The sequence below is a fragment of the Hyaena hyaena genome, unplaced genomic scaffold (genome assembly GCF_003009895.1).
Source record: "Hyaena hyaena isolate Hyena2069 unplaced genomic scaffold, ASM300989v1 scaffold_756, whole genome shotgun sequence".
NCBI lineage: Eukaryota > Metazoa > Chordata > Mammalia > Carnivora > Hyaenidae > Hyaena > Hyaena hyaena.
Window position 1 is genome coordinate 215177 of NW_024081384.1, and position 11885 is coordinate 227061.

The 11885-nt window shown below is 38.1% G+C and overlaps 1 protein-coding gene across 2 annotated transcripts in view; it reads right to left on the reverse strand.

Annotated features, from left to right (window-relative positions):
* The window catches only part of SLC12A6 (solute carrier family 12 member 6), a 93407-nt gene that overhangs the window by 7349 nt on the left and 74173 nt on the right, over positions 1-11885 (reverse strand). For both annotated transcript variants that reach the window (XM_039218321.1, XM_039218322.1), the window contains exons 11-19: positions 11643-11741; positions 11314-11371; positions 8096-8270; positions 7474-7592; positions 5316-5414; positions 3530-3649; positions 2647-2751; positions 2074-2242; positions 356-551 (exon numbers count right to left, since the gene is read on the reverse strand). In XM_039218321.1, the coding sequence (XP_039074252.1) occupies positions 356-551; positions 2074-2242; positions 2647-2751; positions 3530-3649; positions 5316-5414; positions 7474-7592; positions 8096-8270; positions 11314-11371; positions 11643-11741 (1140 nt within the window). The remainder of the gene's footprint in view (positions 1-355; positions 552-2073; positions 2243-2646; positions 2752-3529; positions 3650-5315; positions 5415-7473; positions 7593-8095; positions 8271-11313; positions 11372-11642; positions 11742-11885) is intronic.

The window sequence follows — 11885 nt, forward strand, 5'->3', positions numbered from 1 at the left end:
CATTTCGGGGGGGGCAGGTATGTGAATTTCAGAGATTTTGATTAAAGGTGATCCTTCCAATTCCTGTGAGAATGTCAATGATAAGAGATCATAAGTGAAAATACGGCAATTTCAGTAATAACTCCCAACATAATACATGACAGAGATGAATAATTTATGAACATAATGTAAAGCTGGAGGGGGTGAGTAGAGTAAGGTTATTACTGTTAGCAGTCATTTAGGTGTCCTTATAGGACTAAACTTGAGCAATGGCACAGTCTCTGCTTTAGGCAGCTGTGGGGTAGGGTTAAGGTAATAGGGATTTAGCTCTATCCCCTATTTGAGCCTTCAGGATAAAATGAAAAGTATTCTATACCAATAAAAGTCTTCCAGGCTCGTGCATCTTCACTCTGGCGCCAGCCATTAGGCCATCCCATCACCACGGTGTTGTGCTTCATGCCCCCAAGGCCACATGACTGGATGAGGTGGGAAATGCCCTCTCTCAGCTTGGCCGCCACCACCAGCTGGCAGAATCCCTTCACCTTCTCTGCCTCCATTAGGTGCTTTATGGTCTGGAAAAGAGAACCTCAACACTAAGTGCTTCACGCTGAATCTTTTATTACTCTTCTCCTTAATATTTTCCCCTCTTTAACAAACGCTGCATAAGACCGAATCTCCTACAGAAAAGTCCAAAAAGTTAAAACTAATCCAATGGAATTTCATTATCCTTTGCCTTTTTTCACTCTTTAAGTGCTTACTACATATACTGCTGGTTGACTATGGGGAGTTCCTCTGCCTTTTTTTCTATTCTGCTTTCCTTCTTTGTAACATACAAGACAAGTCAAGAATAGGGGTCTGCACAAACCGAATATACAATATTCTTTCTTAACTGACTAGGGTGAGTGTAAACATGACCTCCTTCCTTTCTCAATTGCTGTGATACCCTGACTCGTATTACTAGAAATTCAATCAGATGATTCAGTTTCACTTAAGAATTTTTTTTTCAGGTATGTTTTCTTTCTAGTTTCTCCTATATCCGTATCTGTTTTGATATTTTAAGTGATTATTGAAGACATTTGTCTTTGCTTTACTATTCTTTTATTTATTCAGGCCAATTTGGAGATAATATTTCATTTACCTTTACTCTGCTCTCCTGGTGGAACAATGAAGGGAATAATGGTGTAGAAAGAAGAAATGATTTTCCCAAAGGCACAGGTTAAGTCAGTGGTGTAGCTACGGTAATATAAGCAAGGTCTCTTGACTTCCAATCCTGTGCTTTTTATTCATATTTATCATCCTGGACTGAAGGCTTCTTCAGTATTTCTAGTTTTTAGGGTTTCAAAGTATCCCAAAATGAAATCCAGTAAAATTTTTGAAATGTAACTGAACATCTGTCCGAACAACAGCGTTGGTTCTATCATTTATAATAAGCATTAGAGTGAAAACTGCTTTCTTCCTTAAGGAGAGCTTATACTTGGCAAGTTAATCAGAAGTAAAGTGAAGGAATCTTGCTCACGATACCATGTAGACTGCTAAGGAGGGAAAAATGTGTTCACTGCTGTTTGTTATCATCATACTGAGCAGAACCATCTCCACAGTTCAAGGGACAGGCTTCTGTAAAGTCTGAAGCCTGAGTCAATCAATGTTTGGAAATAGTGCTTAGCCTTGATAATCTTAAAAGTTTAGTAGTGCTTTTTACTTTTATTTATATATTTATTTTTAAATGTTTGTTTATTTTGAAGAGGGGAGGGGCAGAGACAGGGAGAGAATCCCAAGCAGGTTCCACGCTGTAAGCACAGAGCCTGACGATCTTATGAACCGTGAGATCACGACCGGAGCCAAAATCAAGAGTTGGATGCTTAACTGAATGAATCACCAGGTGCCCTGGTAGTGCTTTCTATGTGGAAAGAATAAATCACAGTTTTCTGGTTCATCTTATTATTTGGGAGAATATGATTGTTCAAAAGTAAGCACTAGGAAGAAACCTCCTGGATCATGCAAAAAAGGAATAAATTTAGAAATAAAACATCTTATAACTTAACATCACAAAACCATAAGCTAATTTCCACTAAGTCAATAAGCCTTGACTCTTACCTGCTCAGCAGCTAAAGCTTCCCCGTAGTTCTCCAGGAAGTTCCCCACTATAACAGAACCCACAATAGTGAGGCCCTTTCCTGCTTTAAGCTGTGAAGCAAAGGTGAGGAGGCGAGGATGCTTGACGTGTAAATCTTCATCAAGTTTCAGTAATACAAGCAACTGAGGCCTGAAAAGAGGTTGGGGGGAGAGGGGAAAGGAGAAAAGACTTTGGGTTTGGGGAACAGAATGATGATTCTACCCTTTAATTAAGATCTGTATGAAACATGTAATTAGGCAGAAGGAAGAGATTACAGGAAATGACATGATGAGGGTGTAGTTATTTTGAATCCTTCCAGTATCATTGCAGATTGATTAATCTGCAAGAAACAATAAAAATGGTAGAACTCTAGATCAGATACCACAAGAAGAAAAGGGAATAAAGGATGAAGGATTTGGAATCGCTCAAAATAGGTACATTAAACCAATTCTTTGAGCCACCCCAATTCCTTATCCTGTCATCCTGAAGCACACAGTTGGGTGTGTTAACCATGCATTAAACACCACACCACTAGGCTCTGTTGATTTCTTTACCTCCAGTTTTTAGTGTGTGGAGGTCCTTCTTCCAGCCGAAGCAATGCAAATCGGGCTGCACTGAGGGACAGCCCACGGATTCCATCGCCCCATTCTTTCTCTGCTCTAGGAGAAAAAAAAAAAAAACACAGAGATTTAAACTCCAGGAACTACAATTTCAAAACATAAAGTTTTCTCTTTATCTACAAGTAACATACATACACAAGGTAGAAAATTAAAACTCATATTAACTATTTATATCATGTTCTTTCTTAACATAATGAAACCACTATAAGCAGATCCGCACTGCCCTTCATTGATGGACTGCACTGCACAATAAACAGTTCAAAACAAAGGGTCACTCACTTGTCCTCCTATGTAACTGTTCAAAGGCAATAGTGTAAAACTGCAATTTGGAGAATAAAATGACTACAGTCCCAAAGTTTAATTTATTTTGAAAATAACAGGGAGAAAGCAAAACTCAGTGTAATCTTCTGAACCAGAGTGTTATTTACTCCTAAGCTTTGGAAGTTGTTACTGAAGTCTTTGTTGTTAACAGTTATTCAGGATTAATTTCTTTTTCATTTCAAAGACAATACCTTGACTGAGAAAATAAGCAAAAATATTTATATTTGTGTTATACTTTAATACTTATCATTATTATTTCGACATGTCCTTTTAGTTACTTTTTTCACTGATCTGTTCATACTTTCTCAGTAGGGTCCCCTTGTTGTATCTGTAAGCTTGTGTCTCGTAAGACGGCTAAGAGAATCGAGGATAAAAATTCAGTTACAGATGAATGAGGTTACCTGGATCCTTAATGCAATTCCATTGGGCTGGCTCTACCCAAACTAGTCAGTGTGGATACATTTATCAGTAATCAAGATCAAATCCATAAACTTACCCTTGGTACTCAATGTACTTGTAGATCATACCAGCTATTACCATAGCTACAATAGCGTAATACCAGGAAGAAATGAACATCAGAGCCAGACAGATACTCATTCCCATGAAAGAGAGGGCCCTAGAAAATTAAAAACAAAAACACAAACGAAAAAAAGTGCTTTTTTAAGCAACTAAAAAAGAAGCCTGAGGTGCTTCTCAAACTGGTAAGGGATTATTATTTTTTTTATTCTAATATATTGCAGACTAAACTTTTGTAAAAGGCAATAAAAAGGAATTGTTAGAAAAATTACTATATGCCTGGATGCTGTGACAATGTCAGATTGCTATAAAAGTTTCTAAATGATTTTCTCAATTTTTACAGTTGTCTTATCATGGCCTGCACTGAGGCCCAAACCATCCTTTGTGCTGATGTGTCCCATTGCTGGAAAAACCTATAAATAACCAGGATTCAACAAAAGTTATCTGTATTTGTGAGGATAATTAATACCTACTTGGCGAAACAGGGATGGGGCATATAGTCAGAATTATTAACATGATGATCTTTAAAAAAAAAAAAAACTATTTCATGTAAACATTACTAAAAACCTTATGAACATTTATTAGAATACGTGTAGAACCCACTGAAGGAAAACTGCCATTAGTTTTCTTTACATAAGAGAAACATGGCAGAGAATGATGAAATGCTTGTTTTGAGCAAATAAATTAGGTAGACAATCACGCTTACTGAAGTTCTTCTGTGTAGAGAATTAACTTCTTAGCTTTATGATGAATTTCAAAGAATGAGCAGGAGCGCTCTTAATGTGGAAAAATCAGGATCCAATAAGAACAGGATAAAGAGAAGAAGAAAAGAAAACAAAAGCAAAATAGTAACACAAAAAAGTTCACAGTCAACTTTTGACTTTTGATTAAGGTGAAAGCTAGAAATTGGATTAGAGGTGATAAAATCAGTGAGGATCTAATTTTCTGCCAGATAAAGGTCACATTACTGCCCGTCACCGGTAAGTGAAGCCAGGAGAGGGTCAAGGAAAGTCAGCAACGAGGAACGTAGCAACAGGTCCATAGAGGACCTACTGAAGAACCTTTAGCCATGAAAAGAGATGAGAGAGAGATGGATGGAAGCTAAAAGCGCGAGGCCTCCTTCAGGACCAAGGAGACAGCAGCAGCGGCTGTAGCAATGTTGAACTGGGAGTTTCACCATGTAGCAGGCACTGGGCTGAGCACTTCAGGTCATCTCAAAGCAATCCTATGAGATGCGTAATACTATCAATCCCATTCTACAAATGAATAAAACTGAATTTTATGTGGTTAAATGCTTTGGTAAAAGTTACAAAGCTATGAAACAGTAGAGTTGATATTAAGCTAAGGTCATCTGACTCCATAGCTCATGCTCCTACCTGCTAAATGAAACTGTCCTAAGGGAAAGAGTTCGAGAATGAAAATGGATGACAATATGAGAATTAAGATAGAAAGGGATGAAGTCCAGTGCTCAGCTAAGAGGGAAGAAAACAGATATGCAACGAGTAGGTTGGTTCAACCTGAAAAATGCAGCAGGCTGGAAATATTTATTTCAGAGTTCTGATCTTTATCCTCAAGTGAGTGTTATAAAGTGTCCTATGAAGAAAACATAGTAGGATGATGGAAATTCAGGTAAGCACTGGAAGTTGAAACAGTACGGAATGGCTGGCCGAGAAAAATTATATTGACAACCCAGACTCTCCTAGTTTCCTAGTTCAATGATGGTTCTCTCCAAATTTGGGAAAGAAGAAGAAAAAGAACAGACTTACCAGTGGTAGTAGCGGAACCGGGGTCTCCAGTTGGGTGTTCGAAGTAATGTTTGCAAGGCACATGCCAAGTTCACAAAGAGGTAACACATGAGGAAAAACCTGGCAGATTAAGAAAAAGTAAGAGGCATGAAAATTACTGTAAAATGATTCTTCAAGGGTTTTTTTTTTTTTAAGTTTATTTATTTATTTCTGATACGGAGAGAGGGAGACAAAGAATCCCAATCGGGCTCCATGCTTTCAGTGTGAAACCTATGAACCTAAGAAATCAGGACCTAGGAGAAAACCAAGAGTCAGACACTCAACTGACCGAGCCACCTGGGCGTTATTTTAAATGGAAACCTTTGTTGTATTTAAGCCTCTGTTCTAGCCCACCAGGCCCTGATTAAGACTAGGATGTAGAGAAACTTAAACTACTCCCCACAAACTTGCTCATTTTCCTGTATTCTCTCTCAGTGAAAGACACAACCACTCTCTACCCAGTAGTTCTTGGGAAAATCCCAGTGTCCTCTTTGTTACGCATCTTTGTTGCAAATGGACTTATCAAGTCCTGTGGATTCTACCTATTTACATATTTCTAAACTTTCCCCCTCCTGTCCATTTCTACTACTATCATCTTCGTTCCAGCTCATTTCTTCCTTGCTGGATTAGTTAAATAAGCTTCCAGTTAGCATTCTCAGCTCAATTTTAGCCTCCTTCACACTTATCTTTTATACCAAACTGATCATTCTAAAACATAAGTATGTTCAATCTCTTCTCAAAGGATCATTCACTACCTCCAGGTAAAATTTCTGGGTCTTTTGTGACGTGGCTCTACCTACTTCTCTGCCTTGCTAGCCCGTGATGGACACCCTCCATTCTTTTTTTTTTTTATCTTTTATTTTTTTTCCTTAAATAGTTTATTGTCAAGTTGGTTTCCATTAACACCAAGTGCTCATCCCAACAAGTGCCCTCCTCCATGCCCATCACCTCCCTTCCCCCTCTCCCCTACCCCCTCAACCCTCAGTTTGTTCTAAGCATTCAAGAATCTCTCATGGTTTGCCTCCTTCCCTCTCCCCAACTATTTTTCCTCTTCTTCTCCTGCTTCGTCCTCCATTAACTTCCTCCTAATCCACCTATATTGCATTTGTCCTTCTCTACCTGACTTATTTCGCTCAGCATAACACACTCGAGTTCCATCCACGTTGCTACAAATGGCCAGATTTCATTCTTTCTCATTGTCATGTAGTATTCCATTGTATAAATACACCACATCTTCTTGATCCATTCATCAGTTGATGGACACTTAGGCTCTTTCCATGTTTTGGCTATTGTTTAGAGTGCTGCTATGAACATTGGGGTACATGTGCCCCTATGCATCAGCACTCCTGGATCCCTTGGGTAAATTCCTAGCAGTGCTAATGCTGGGTCATAGAGGAGTTCTACTGTTAATTTTTTGAGGGACCTCCATACTGTTTTCCAGAGGGGTTGCACCAGTTTACATTCCCACCAACAGTGTAGGTGGGGAGCACCCTCCATCTTATTAAGCCAAACTACTTTCAATTCTCAGATATGCTGCATTATCTTATTCCTCAGTCCCTTCACACACATTCCATGCCTGGGACATCTCACTCTTCAGCTGCTGAGTTAATATCCAGTCCTCCTTCAAGACCTAAATGTCCCTTTCTCTAGAAAACCTTTATTGAATCTCAGTCCATTTAGGTTCCTCCCTTTAGAGCTCTTATGGCACTGTTTACCTTTACCACAGTTCTCACCGCACTGTACAAGGATCACTGGTCTCTTTATCTACCATCAGTTTCTTAGCGTTGTGTCATTCCTCTCTATATTCCTAGCATGCTGCCCAGTGCCAGGTAGGTATTAAGTCATCACTAAGTCCCAGGTGAAGAATCAAAGCTAACAGTAACAGTAAAAACCACAACCAGCTGATGATGAATCACAAATGAAGGCAAAGAACTTTTCAAGTTATACAGGTAGGAAGAAACCATGACAATTTAGAAAAGTTAGCCTTATACGAAACTTCTAGCAATATATACTGTTTAGGTGTAGTTATACCCTGTACTTGGCTTACTCTGTTATCACAACTGTTATATGTCTGATGGAAATCAACATGTATTATATATAATTTAAGCAAGAAAAAGTGAAGAGAAGAACTGGCTCTTACATAGAAAGAATTGGGGCCACAAGATCCAGGGAGGCGATAAGGATTCCCAGCTCTGCAATGGCGGCAGTTAGAAGTAAAGCCCAGGTAGGTTCCCCATTGGCTTTGCTGTGACCAAAAACCTGTACAAAGAAAGGAAATATCAGACACAGGAATGTGGGGAGTGTTTGAGTCAATGCTCCCTGATACCTCCATGCTACAGTTTCAGATATATGAAGGATGATGGTGTTAACAACTGTGATATTTCGGGGTGCCTGGGTGGCTCAGACAGTTGAGCATCTGACTTTGGTTTGCTGCTGTCAGCACGCAGAGCCTGATTTGGATCCTCTGTTCCCCTCTTCCCCTCCCTCTTCTGCTTATGCTCTCTTTCTCAAAAAATAAAAAAAATAAAAACCCAAAAAACAAAAACCCCAAACCAAAACCAAAAACCCAACTGTGATATTTTTTAAATAGCTTTACTCCACTCACATATAAAGTCATCCCTCATAGAGATTTAGAGGATCTTGTACTAAAAACACACACCTTCATACTATATGATTTAGTAATTCCTAAGCCCATGAAGATGACACTGTTTCTCAGAAACTCTGAGGAAAAAAAGAAGAGGGCATGGGAATGGTTCACTCACCCTCAGAAAGGGTATGATGTTATCCTTGGCTATAGCCTGGAGCAGCCTTGGTGCACCTGTGAGACTCTGAAGTCCAGCCCCACATGTGGAGAAGAAGGAGCCAATAACAATCACCCATGGGGATGGCCAAGATAAGGTACCCACCACCAGATTGCCTTTCACAGCATCCCCAAACCTGGAGAAAAATAAGAGTAGGGAAATTTAACTGGGAAGTAACTACAGACTGAAAGACTAGAGAAAGTCTCCAATTTTTTTCTATTAACAATTTTTAGAGAACTAAATTGAGATAGGCATGAATATCTCATTTAGATATTTAGATATTTACATTAAGAAATGTAAAGGGAGGTAAATTTGATCAAAAGGCATTATTAACCTATATTAAGAAAAAATAATCTTTGGAGCCAGAGAATAAGCTAAGCTTCAATTACAGCTTTTCTCTTTAAAATACCAAATATCTGCTCTTTGCAGAAAAATTGGAAAAATACAAAAAATAAAAAGCAGGGAGGAAAACCATGTTGAGAACATAACTGGTAATATTTAGCATACTTTGTACATTTTAGTCTCTATTATGCTTTTTTAAAGAGGAGATCACAGCTCTAATTCCATATTCTTTTTAAACTTACAAGCATTTTCCTATGCCATGAAAAGCTCTTTATGAATAAAAATTTTAGTGCTTTTAATAATATTGCATCACAGTGTACACAGTCCGTTCCTCTAGTGGGGATTCTGTATTATAGAAAATACTGTGATTAACATCTTTGTGCACATAGCTACATTCACATGTCAGATTTTTATTTCCTTATGGCAGATTCCTAAGAGGTAGTCACTGCAATGAAAAGGATCAATATCTTAAAATATTTCAGTACCTAACTGCTTTCCAGAAAGGTTATAATAAATTTTATTCCCACTGGAAGTATATGAAGGTCTAAGTTTTATAGAATGTATCTATTTCACACCAGCCTTGAGCATTAAAATTTTTAAAGTCAAAATAAATAAATAAATAAATAAATAAATTTTTAAAGTCAATGCTAATTTGATGGATGAAGCATGGCATCTCATTGTTGAATTATTTTTGGTTTCAACCATTTTTATTAAGAATCACAGAAAGTAATGTGCAAAAAACAAATGTACATTTCAATAAATTTTCACAAACCATCTATGTAGCTACTATCCAGTCAAGAAACAGCAAACTGCCAGAAGCCCAGCCTCTCTTATGCCCACTCACTATCGCTAGCCCTTCCCCCGCCACTATCCTTTTAATACTATGTAGTTTTACCTGTTTTTAAACTTTAAGTAAATGAAACACAATACGTGTTTGGTTTCTTTCACTCAACATTCTGAAATTCATCCTTTTGTGTGTGTGCGTATACAACTGTGGTTTATTTTCATTGCTCTGATTTTCGACTGCATGAATACATAATTTATCCATTCTACAAGTGATGAATGTGTGAACTATATCCAGATTTTAACTTTTAGTAATAATACTGCTGTGACAATCCTTGTGCATTATTTTTAACGCACATGTGCACGCACTTCTGTTAGATCTACCTAGCAGCGGAACTGCCACGTCATAAGTAATATGCACGTTCAGCTTCAAGAGATCATGACCAACAGTTTCCCAAAGTGGTATTCCAGCTTACACTTTCAATATTTTTTTAATTGAAAAAAAATATTATGCTGTAATTTACCAAAGCTCTATAAACCCATATATTTCCAGTGACAAGAGCATAGTTAATAGTAAACTGTGCTACTTATTTTTGCCAGCAATATGTGTATATTATTTACTGAGGTTCCTGTCCTAAAAGAACTCAGTCTAGTCAGGGAGAGTGATATGAAAAGCTACAATACATATGGTTAAGTGTAATACTGTAGTGGCTAAACAAGGGGCGGGGTGGTTATCTCTGCTGGGTGAGTACGGGAAAGCTTCACAGGACAGAAGACATTTAGTCTAGTCTTAGAGGATTAATGTGTCTGCCAGGTGGGAGTTACGCATTCTAAGCAAAGGAAACTGCACAAATATGTGGCCAGATGGGAATCTGAAACAAGGCATATTTAACTTTAAGTTATGGCTGAAGCACATGGGAGTTTATGAGGGAATGATGGGAGATGACATCAGAAAAAGGTAAACAGGGCCAGACTGAAGGCCTGGGTTTGGCAGGCTGTGAAGCTGGAAAGTTTGTATGACCTCATTTTGTGTTGCAGAAAAATCATTCTGGTGGCAGCATGGAAGAAGGATTAGTAGGTGGTAAAACTGAAAGAGAGGTAATACAATACTCCAGGAAAAAGATCCCTAAGGCCTGGGCAAAGGGATGGGGATAAAGAAGAGCGAAAAGAAGGAGATCATATTAAGATGAAAGGTGGAATTCACAGGGCTTAGAAACCAACTGGATGAAGGAACTGGGAAAAAGTCTAGGATGGCACCTACGTTTCTGTTTTGAGAAAGGGTGAATGGTGAGGCTAGTGATTCCTCCAGACAGGGAAAATGGTAAGAAATCTAGCAGATTTAGGGGAAAGATTTTTCTAGGATTCTCTTACAAAAACGTATTTTTTTGCTCATAGGTATAAGGAATGGAAAAACACCCAGCAGTCTTCATGAACAAAATAAAGAAAACGTCAAGATTTTATTTAGAATGCTAAACAGATACATACTTATGTCTCATAGAGGTGATGCTAGAGACACTTGAACGTTTTTGTCTTGTTCATTTTTTTAACTTGCTCTCCTCTACTTTTGGTCTTAGTTTTTCAACAGCTCTTAATGTACTACAAACATGTCTTTGTTATTCAGACAAATTCACTACTTAAGAACTATATTCATTGCATCTCACATATTTATAACAATATAACTAGTATTTATTATTCACTAACCTTTTGGGGAACTATATACATATATGGGTTTTGAATTTATGACTGTCTTGGGGCGCCTGGGTAGCTCAGTCGGTTAGGCGTCCGACTTCGGCTCAGGTCATGATCTCAGTTCATGGGTTCGAGCCCTGAGTCGGGCTCTGTGCTGACAGCTAGCTCAGAGCCTAGAGCCTGCTTCAGATTCTGTGTCTCCCTCTCTCTCTGACCCTCCCCTGCTCATGATCTGTCTCTCTCTGTCTCTCAAAAATAAATAAATGTTAAAAAGATTAAAAAAAAAAAGAACTTATGACAGTCTTGGGGGCAGTGATATACTGGAAGACAGACACATAAATATTACAAAGAAATCAACTACTTACTTGTCTCTGAGAACAACACCTTCAATACAGGCACCAAAAAGGACAACATTGCTTAAATCTACCATGCTGAGAGTCAAGGAAGCTGACTTCCAACCCTCTGAGATAGAAAGTAAACACTCAGGATATTTCTTCTATCAGTAAAATTAGTTGTTAGATACACTATTATTGTAAATTCTTTTTTGAATTTTAGAGATGAGATGGGTAGATTATCTAGTGAGAAGTGAGCTGGTAGAAAGCAGACATCTTTATTACTAGGATAAAAATTGATCGCCCTCATTCCACAGATGTGTCTATGACTAAAACTCAGACTGGATTCATGAAAAAGATACAGACAAAGGAGGTGGTCAGGATGGCAAGGATGGTGCCAATGGGAATAGACTTTTGAGCATCTTTCAGATCTCCCGATCTGTTTGATCCAGCCATGATACCTTTAGAGAAGGAAAAAAGAACAAGTTAACATCTTAGTTCCTGAACACTTTGATATTCATACTGATACAAAGACTGGTATCTGAGAAGCCTGTGTCTTTTTTTTTTTTTTTTATGTATTTCTTTTTTTTTTTTTTTTTTTTTTT